Source organism: Pseudochaenichthys georgianus, chromosome 24 (assembly GCF_902827115.2).
Source record: "Pseudochaenichthys georgianus chromosome 24, fPseGeo1.2, whole genome shotgun sequence".
NCBI classification, from domain to species: Eukaryota; Metazoa; Chordata; class Actinopteri; order Perciformes; family Channichthyidae; genus Pseudochaenichthys; species Pseudochaenichthys georgianus.
This window is the reverse complement of record NC_047526.1, coordinates 110,151-120,497: the sequence shown is the minus strand read 5'-3', so window position 1 is coordinate 120,497 and position 10,347 is coordinate 110,151. Positions and strand designations below refer to the sequence as shown.

Below are 10,347 nucleotides of genomic sequence, written 5' to 3'. Positions count from 1 at the left end.
CTGTGCCAAGGCGATCATACTGTCCAAATCCGGCGGAAGATCAAGAGGAACAAGAAGATCCCGCACACAGTCACTGAGTCCGCTGAAAAACATATCGTATAGTGCGTCTTCATTCCAACCACTGTCCGTGGCCAAAGTGCGAAAATCAATGGCGTAGTCAGACACACTCTGATTCTGCTGGCAGATCTGTGTCAGGGCTCTGGCAGCTTCTCTCCCCGGTGTGGTTTGGTCAAAGATTTTTTTTATAGTCTCAATGAATAGTTGTAGTGATTTACACACTGGAGACTTCCGTGCCCACTCCGCCGTAGCCCAGGCTTCCGCTCTTCCCGTGAGGTGGGACACAATGAACGCCACCTTGGCTAGATCGCTGGGGAAAGCAGCAGGCTGGCAGGTAACATGTAGGTCACACTGCGTTAGGAAAGGACTGCAGTTACCAGACTCGCCTGAAAACTTCGCAGGACGAGCAAGACGAATCATGGAAGCTGGCATGGAAAAATCAGCTGTAGTCTCTGGGGCTGGGGCAGCCATGGCGGGAGGAGCGGCGGGCACACTATCCAAACGTGTGAGTACATTATGGACCCGTTCAGCCAGGTGATTGATTTGCATCGTAACCGCACCACGAAACTCACTCTGGCTGTTAGTCAGCGTCATCACTCCCTGGTTTAAGGCCTTCATGTCCTCCTCCTGATGCTGCAGGCGTTGAGCCTGAGAGCCGAGCGCTGCTAAAAATGATAGGACCCAAATGCACGACTCCAGACAAAATATGATTCAAAAAAAGGTTTTGACTTGCGGTGATAAGCAAGGCAACACAGTCACATAAGCAGAGTTAGGACTCCAAAAAATTACTCTACAAAAAACTACTGAAAATCACAATAGCTTAGAAAACAAACTGGCAGACTAGTATCACAAGGTTTGACAAACAATCTGGCACCGGGCACAGGGAACACACAGAATATATACACAAACAAGGGACTCCTCAGGTGCAAACAATCAGGGCGGGGCAGGTAATCAGGGCAGTGAGCATCCTGACAAGGTAGGAGTCGAACTACCTGAAATCAGAAAGGAAGTGACAAAGTAAAACAGGAAATGGCAGACAACAAAAAGGGTTAGCAGACGCGGACTTGACAATATAAACTAAACAGAGAAATAGTATTAACAAATCTGCCGAGACACAACAGTCAACAAAGTTTCAGTTTGCAGAAAATAGCATCTAGAGCTAGCCAGTAGAAACACAAGTGTTACATAGTGATGTCACCACTTTCAGAAATAAAACTAAGGAGTCCAATTTGAGGCCTTTCGTGCAGGGAGGAACAGTGTGGGGGAGAAACCCCCTCTGGAGGGAACCTTGGGGTTGTAGCCTTTGCTGACTGACATGCACAGAAACCTATAGGACACGCTGCAGAGAGGGCACACCCTTTGTGGCGCTGTAAAGATAACCTGGTACACTTCATCAGTAAGACTCTTTGTTGACTCAGATGAAAAAGAACATTTCATGGTGTGAAATGCAGATGTTTTGCGTAACATGAGTCATTTTCTGCTGAGGGTTTCTAATCTTAGACCCTCTCCGGTGTAATGGACCACCCATCAGCATGGTGATTTGAATGTGTCTGTCTGATAAATACCAATTGTCAAGCATAGAGTTTACATTTCTATACAGTATCAGATGATGACACTAACAGTATTATCTATTTTGTATACTTACTTTTTTTTTGTACACTACAATTATGATATAAAAAGCAAACATAAATAACATATTACTGTGAAAATGTTGATTTAAGATCATTCCACCTGTAAAATGATCACGCTAGTTCTATTCAGTGCTGCTGAGTTCATGTCATTCAAACCTGCAGCTCTGTGCAAGTGAAAGTGGTCTTATCAGGATGAGGTGGTCTTCTGCCTCTGTTTGGTCATGTTGCATGTCGCACTGCCCTGAGCTTCCACTCTGTCCAGTTGTAAGCAAAGCGAGAGTTTCCCAAGCCCCTTGGTGCCCTGGCGCAGGACACCCTCCCAGAGCTGCTCTCCCCCACCGGCTTGACTGCCTGCTCTTCTTGGCAGCCAAACAGCCAGGGGAGGATCAAGATGACCGGGCGGCTGAGATAAGGGCTGCATGAAGTTCCCCACATTACCTCACCCGATAAGGAAACCAGCAGAGAGAGAGAGAGAGAGAGGCAGGCTGGGAGGAACCCTCTAGCGAACAGTGATGCACAGAGAGGCAGACACACTTGGTTGGGTTTTTAGTGGTCTGGGTGGAACCGCTACCCACAGAGGCCTTTTGAAGTCGACAGATGCTTGAACATAATGGTCCTCAGTAGAAATAGAAACATGTGCACAGACTTTTAAAATGTCCTGGATGTAAAGAAGACCTCAGACTATTTGTTCTTTAGAGGATTTACCAGAGCAGTTGGTGGATGATACAAACATCTTCAACCAGGGAGAGCAAGCTTCCATCCTGCCAATTCAAATAGACTGAAGAAAGTGAAAAAAACCTTGAGGAGAGTCTGCTTCAGCACTGATGGCGGGGAATCCTCTGGAAAGTCTCATGTCGGTTTCAGCAAACCATCAGCTTGTGTCCAACTCCGCCGCTCAGCCCTGGAGGCAGCAGCCTGGGGGGGGGGGCGGCCCAGCATCCCCACACAGGCAGAGCACACGCAGGAAGTGGGTGAGTCTGAACCCTTCAGAAGGTCCCTGGTTACAGACACCAGCGGGATATTGCACAACCTTCTGAATTATTACTACCATAATCACCAAGACATAAAAGTAATAATTAAAGCAAAAAGGATGAAACTAACTAATGTTCTTGAGTAACATGTATTTTGTATTTATTTTCACACTGTGACAACATACAACTTGTAGCAAAATGTATTTTATAATGAACAAATTCTGATATATTTGACTAATATATATTTTTTGAAAGTAAGTAAAAGGATGTTGCTAAATGAACTGTTCATTTAATAAATGTTCTCTATTACTAGGTTTGATTTGATTGTTCCACCCTGTGCTGCAGGCGCAGTCTGTGTTTGGGTCCAGGCTAAACTCTGGTTCTTGTGGCGAGTCTGCAGTTCGGTCCGGGACAATGAGGGGTCAGCACTCTCCAGAGAATGCAGCGCGAGAGAGGAGCCGTGTTCGGAACCTACGACAGGCCTTCCACAGCCTTCAGGTACACTGGACATACATCAGTCTCTTCCCAATATTCTCATTCATTATTCGGCACTCCCTGCCCATTTGTGTTTCATAACCTGCTTCCATGTTGAATTCACATTTATGAATTAATTCTGAACAATGAGGGGCTGTGGATTGTTTCCTACAGAAACACTCATTTGTACAACAAACCTAAAACCTTAACAACAGGTAGCATTACAAAAATACATAAACTGCATGTCTTTCATTTTGTAATTTGAATTAGCATAAACCAAGACTCCACTGAACCTCCTTATGAGGTGGACTGATTTGGGGATATGATTAAAAGCAGCTATAGTTTAATATTAGAAAGTGCAGATAATGTAAATAAAGTAACTCCAGTAAATAAATATGTAAAAACATGTTGACTATATTTACTGGCAATCTTTTGCAGATTTGTCCAGACATCCATCCATTGTGTTGAAGAGGTGTGATCATGGGCAATGGTCGAATGTAACAAATTCATATACTTTAGTATTGTACTTAGGTGCTAACTTGAATTACTTGTAAGCCAGGCTAATGGCCCCGATGGCACCTCTCAACTGTCCGAGGTCTTCACTGAGATGTTCAACCTTTCTCTGGGCCAGGCTGTTGTCCTCACATGCCTGAAGATGACAACTATTGTGCCAGTGCCCAAAAAATCTGCTGCATGGAGTCTGAACGATGTACGCCCTGTCGCATTCAGCCCTGTCGCATTCAGTGCTTCGAGAAAGTCCTGGGTCACGTTAAGTCAAGACCAAAAGCTGCAGACACACCCCTATGAACATAAATGGATCTGAGGTAGAACAGCCGCTTTCACACCCAGTACTTAGCCATACTTAGTGCCCAGTAGGGCTGTACCCGAATATTCGACTATTCGAATATTCGTTCGTTGGCCAACTATTCGGGTTTCAATTTCATTATTCGGATATTCGTTTTTTTTTTTTTTTTCAAACAAAAAAATATTTTTAAAAATAAAATATTTTTCAAACAAATTAATATATTTTTCTAAATGTATGCTATTAATAAAGGCGAATTGCCATATTCTTATACTATATTTATACTTTTGAATTGCACTGTTAAAATGCGGAAATATATACAATCTCAGCCTGTGCTCCTGACATTGCGTTCACTGTTCACAGTCACGAACGCAAATGGCACGCTTCACCTCGCTTCACCTCGTTTCACCCATAAAATGCCGAAGACTTCAGCTGTGTGGGACCATTTTAAATTGGACGACGGTAAAAAGAAGGCAGTGTGCCAAATATGTGATAAGAAACTGGCCTACCACGGTGGCACAACAACTCTGAAAAGTCACCTGGATGCTGTAACCTAGCTTAGTTTAGCTGTTGTGAAGTTGCCGTGATGAAGCTGCTGTATCCGCCGTTTAAACAGTAACGTTAAACATGATAAAAATGTGCACTTACTTTGCTTGGAAAATAGTTGCAAGCAAGCAACCGAATTATTTTTTTATATTAGTTTTTTAATTTGATCAGCATAGTGAAAATAATAGGAGTAATGTGGGAACATCTGGGGCTAAGGCAATTATTGGCATAAAGTTGAGTAGCTCAGCCTAATAATACATTGTGGCCATAGGTGCATCCCCACGCATCCCAGCCATCAACATCCTCAACAATACAGCAGACCCTACAGTTAAAAAAAACGATAACGGAGAAAAGAAAGATAGAGATAACAGATGCCATAGTACATTTCATCGCTATGGATATGAGACCCATTTACATAGTCGAAGGCGAAGGCTTCAGAAAATTAATGAAGAAGATGGAGCCCGGCTACACTGTCCCCAAACGCTCCAGTATTTTAGATGCCATGTCTCTGAAGTACAGCGATCACCGAGACCAAATTGTAACTCAGATTGAAAACTCAACTGCCGTAAGTTTTACAACGGACATTTGGACCACCTCGGTGCGTATGGAGGCGTATATGGCTGTCACCTGTCATTTCATAACTCGCGAGTGGAAACTCTGTAACTTTGTTTTGGAAACCAAAGTAATGGAAGTAAACCATACGGGAGTAAATATTGCAGAACAGCTTGGAGAAGTGGCGGACGCCTTTGCCATTCCGAATTATAAGCGAGTAGCCGTTGTCCACGACAATGCCAGCAACATGAAGCTGGCAGCTGAAATATGTGTTTTGTATCTTTGTTTGACTGTTCAGGTTGTAAAATGTTATAGACGGAATGTGGAACCAGATTTGGTCCCCGGGTGCTGCGCTGGGTTAAATGCAGAGGACACATTTAGTTTTAATGTTTGCGAGTACTGATACAATAAATACATATAAATCGTAATAGTATGCTCTATCTGCGCTTCTGCTTAACAGCGTGTTGTCAGGTGTCTCGGATTCGGAGCGTGTTATGAAACCTTTTGGGGAAAAAAAAAAAATGTGAAAAAAAAAAATGTGAAAAAAAAATGTATTAAAAGAAAAATACAAATCTCTCCGCACCGAATATTCGAATATTCGCTGCTGATTACTACCGAATATCCGGAGCCCGAAAAATGGTATTCGGGACAGCCCTAGTGCCCAGCACTTAGTGCCGGCACTAAGTACCCCATGGAACTAAGTACAGATCGCCTTCACACCGGAATAAGTTCCCTGAGGGAAGATTTCGCAAATGAAGCCGCTGACGTCACTTCTTCTTCTGCTTTGGGTTTACTGGCAGGCCGCAAACCACTTCACGGTGTATACTGCCACCCGAAGTCCCCGGCCGGAAGTCCCCGGAGTTGGGGACTGGCTGGGAGTCCCAGCAGATTCTACTGAAGCCTTCCGAGTAAATCACCAGAACGCCGACACCTCCTCATCTCCACCGCTCCCATGTTTTCTTTTGTGTTGCTAAGTTATTCTCTCTCCGTTGGTGCGCGGGGCTAATGCTAATGCTAATCATGCTATTGCCATCAAATACAATGGCGGCTTCACAAAAGTTTTCTGAGTTTTACGGGGCGTGGTTTGCAATTCGCCCAGCCAATCTTAATTGGTACTTTTCCCCCCCCCAGGATAGTACCACCTCTCTAGCAGGCACTAAAAATGAGGGTAAAAGTTCTCAGAACTAAGTAGGCCTACTTTTTTTGGTGTGAACGCAAAATTCCAGAGAGGAGCACGCTCGTGAACTGTCAACGGGGGTGGGGGGGGTGCACGCTCGTGAACTGTTAGCGCCGTGTTATGCATGCCCACTGCACCTCGCGGGAGCGCGCACAGCGTAAAACCAAAACTCACAGACATTTCAATGATCTGTACGGCACAGTTAGGTTTGGAAAGGTATCATTTCCTTTTTGGAGGGCATGCATAACACGGCATAACACCGGTGCCTCGCTGCGGGGAAACTTTGGCGCTGTTCTGAGTTTGTTCTAATCTGTCAAAATGACGGACTGCTTTCAGATGTTTCCGTCATTGTTAAAATCCGTCATAGGCGGAAAATATTCGGTTACCAGCCCACCTCCACACTCCCCTTTGCATGTCATTGGGCTCCAACCCACAGCACCTCACACTCAGGGACCTATCACATACAGTACTTGCAATATCTGAATTTAGTTTTTATTATAAAAGAAGTATTAAATATGCATTACAACTGTATTTAACTTTAACCTAAACCTTCTCTTTATGCCTCTAAATATGCATTCTACAGATATTTATTAATATTCATACATGTATGTACATTACTACAACATTGTTTGTAATGTGAATGTATTGAAACCTCATGCACTTTTCTGCTCTTTGCACTGGTTGGATGCATTTCATGTCATCTTTGCAATGAAAATATAGTGTAATCTAATCTAATCTTTACTTGATTATTTGTTCCATGCCAGCATAGACTTCTACCTTACTAATTCAAAATATTGTACTTTGAACTTCACTACATTTATAAAATTACGATTTATTAAAACGTATAAAATACGATGGTGTTTTTATGAATACATACAATACATGAACAGGATAGTCAATTATAGACTATTGAGAGAAATGTAGTATTTATAATTATTTCAAATATAATTGATATATTCAGATATATTGAGGCCTCAATTACACGTCATTTTTAACTTCATTTAGCTGAGTATTACTTACTTGCACATAAGTTACCTTTTCAATGCAACAGAATAGTTGTACAGTTCAAGAAAAGGATCTCAATTGTTCTTCCATCACTGATCATGGGACTGCTTGGAAGCAACGTTCCACCTCCTGAGGAGAAGAGCTGGTGGCTCAGGAGTAAAGATCCGTTTTTTTCAAAATTGTGTAGACACAATTCCTGGAACAACTCTTCACACACACTATTTCTAAAAGTCACACAAAATGCTATAACATGTATGGTCTGGGTCCTTTGGAATAGAAGGCTAATGGATTCAGTTGAGTGTGTAGACAGTTGTAAGCTGATGTGATCCTCTGTCCACAGGCGGCTCTGCCCTCAGTCCCACCTGACACCAAACTGTCCAAGCTGGACATTTTGGTTCTGGCTACTAACTACATAGCTTTCCTGACGGAGACATTGGACCAGGGACGGACGCAAGCTGAGCACACCTTGCCCTCCCAGCTGGGGGGAAATCTGCATCCTGTTAAGGTGCAATCATGCAGAGTGCATTACACTGAATGCTGCTCTCAGAGAGTATCCTCTAGGACACTGTTATTGGGACACGCCCTCTCGCACAGACAGATTGGATAAAGATGCAACTGTACCTATACCAACAGCTGTGCATCATGTCAGGTGGCTGAAACATATATTACATATTATTATGATATTGAAAAAAGTTAGATAACTTGATTATGTTATTACATTTTAGTAGTCTAGATAAAACTACTAATGAAAACTAGAAAGTCCTAGCTCATAAGCGGATGAAACATCCCACTAATATAACCTTGTATCTGTATACATTCACTTATATGACCTGAAACAAGCCACTGATTTATGATAAGTAGTCGATCTCAGCTAATTACAACAGGCTGGTTCAAACCACATATAATACCTTTAGATCAGGAACTTATTTGATTTGGTTATAAGTACATGAAAACTCTAATATTACCAAGATGACACATTTGTATTATCCAGTTTTAAGTACATAAAACCTGCCTTTTGATTATTGTGACCTTGTAAAGACAAGAATGAAATGCTCCAAGTAGACAGTCCTAAGTTCTGGGACATTGATCTGCTGTCCTCTGCACAAGGCATTTAAAGCCCCTGCCTGAAGTCTTCTGCCACTTCTGGGGCGGCTATGGCTCGGGAGGTTTGACCACCAACCCTGCATGAAACATGTGGAGTATCCCTGGGACGTGGCCACTGGTGTCTGCATGTGTGAGGGTTTGAGTTGTACTGTATGGCAGCCTGTGCCATGAATATGTGTGTGAATGGATTTATGCTGTCTCATTGCAAGGACAAAGATTATAGAAATCACCCTAATGCTCCCTGGGTCTAGGATACGCCTGAACATTTATATATATATATATACAGTACATATATATATTTCTTTATTTAATATAGGTAAAAACGTCACTGTGAGTCGACTACTGTAATGGCTCAGGGCCTTCACTGGGCTGTGACCGAGGTCCCCTTCTCTTCTGAGGTAGGTTGGGGCTGCCTGTGACTTTAGGGGAATACTAACTGTAATAAAAACAACCGCCAAGAAGACGTTGATGCAGGTATTCTTTCAAGGTTGGGTATCCTGTGTAGCACGAGAGATGTAACTTGGGACAAAAGTGGCATATATGTTGCTATGGGTTGTTTTTGCGTTTATCAAATATCCAGGTGCTATTTCTATTTGCATTAAGGGATAACCAAATGATGTTATTTCTCTCCTCAGAAGTGGCCCATGCGTTCCCTGCTCTATTGTGGCAGCGTGGCAGAGCTGCTTTCAGGAGTCCCAGTCAATCAGACGCCTATTCCCGGACAGGATGGAACACACCCCCTGACCCCCCGCCAAGAAGTAAACAAAGAGTGATAGCTAAGAGGGGTCATTACTTTCCCCCTTCTCAAATGTTAATCAGCTGCCATTGGGAGCGCAAGAAGCTTCTACCTGAAGTATGTCTTTCTCTGTCAGTAAGAAGCTTCCTTCCTTCTACATGCACTGTAATGTAAATGATATTGCTTAGGTAGGCTCTGCAGTTTAACTTTAAGAACACTACAGCAAAACAAATATCAAAACTTTTGAGCCGTCAAAAGTAAAAGAAAGGCAAAGATTTACATATGTTGGATGGAGATGGGCAATATGCAGTTCCAATCACATTTTGAGCCAAGGCTGTTGAAAAAGTATAAACCTTTTCTCATTTCATTATTTCATTCAAGAATTGGCAACAGCTTCTTTTTCTTTATTCCTGTGACTATTATGTTTGTATCTGCAAAAGCCTGTGTGTGTGTGTGTGTGTGTGTGTGTGTGTGTGTGTGTGTGCGCGTGTGCGTGTGTGTGCGTGTGTGCGTGCGTGCGCGTGCGTGCGTTCATGTGTGCGTGCGTGTGTGTGTGTGCGTGCGTGTGTGTGTGTGCGTGCGTGCGTGTGTGTGCGTTCATGTGTGCGTGCGTGTGTGTGTGTGTGTGCGTGTGTGTGTGGGGGGGGTGTGTGTGCGTGCATGCGTGTGTGTGTGTGTGTGCGTGCGTGCGTGCGTGTGTGCGTGCGTTCATGTGTGCGTGCGTGTGTGTGTGTGTGTGTGTGTGTGTGTGTGTGTGTGTGTGTGTGTGTGATGGACTCCCAGATGTGCAGTGGGAGGGTGTTGTGGGAACACAGCTGCTGTCTGATCACTTGTTATCTCTGCAGTAATGATGACTTGTTCTAATTACGACCTTGCCACAATGTAACCTTCTTCTTTGAGTAAACGGAGTCAGTAACAGCTTGTGTGTGTTTGATATTTTTTCTAGAGACCCCATGTTAACAGTTGTAGGTCAAACTTTGTGGACTGATATATACTTTAAAGCTAATTACCAAAGTGAGCTAACATATCTTACGTCTGCTCGATGAGTAGTCACAAAACCACACGTTAATACATGTAACTATCTGCTAGGTTCCACCGGACAACAACTTGCATTAAAACACAAGGCAAGATTTCCACTGTCTTCCTTTTTCAAAGTATTTGAAGTTTCTCTATCTGAGCTGAGAAATGACAAAGTATCATATTGTACCAGCATGAGTACACATTGCTGACGTGAGTGATCGGAATCTATAGCAATAGATCACAGACATGTCTGCAGGGCGGAGAGGAGCGGC

At 43.3% G+C, this 10,347-nt stretch overlaps 1 protein-coding gene across 2 annotated transcripts; it reads left to right on the top strand.

The window, feature by feature from the left end:
* The first annotated feature begins 2,209 nt into the window (after window positions 1-2,209).
* On the top strand, window positions 2,210-9,958 carry LOC117439871 (transcription factor 24-like). Of its 2 annotated transcripts, none has more exons than XM_034075985.2 (4): window positions 2,210-2,659; window positions 3,005-3,157; window positions 7,556-7,720; window positions 8,955-9,958. In XM_034075985.2, the coding sequence occupies exons 1-4, from the start codon at window positions 2,513-2,515 to the stop codon at window positions 9,090-9,092; spliced, it is 603 nt and encodes a 200-aa protein (XP_033931876.1). In that variant the 5' UTR covers window positions 2,210-2,512; the 3' UTR covers window positions 9,093-9,958. The 2 variants fall into 2 exon arrangements, with proteins under 2 accessions (XP_033931876.1, XP_033931877.1); XM_034075986.2 differs by lacking the exon at window positions 8,955-9,958 and adding an exon at window positions 8,636-8,889.
* The last annotated feature ends 389 nt before the right edge of the window (window positions 9,959-10,347 follow it).

Coding starts and splice junctions, on each gene's coding strand:
- LOC117439871 (XM_034075985.2), top strand. CDS start 2,513: ATGGCGGGGAATCCTCTGGAAAGTCTCATGTCGGTTTCAGCAAACCAT. Junction 3,158..7,555: donor AGGCCTTCCACAGCCTTCAG/GTACACTGGACA, acceptor CTCTGTCCACAG/GCGGCTCTGCCCTCAGTCCC. Junction 7,721..8,954: donor GAAATCTGCATCCTGTTAAG/GTGCAATCATGC, acceptor TTCTCTCCTCAG/AAGTGGCCCATGCGTTCCCT.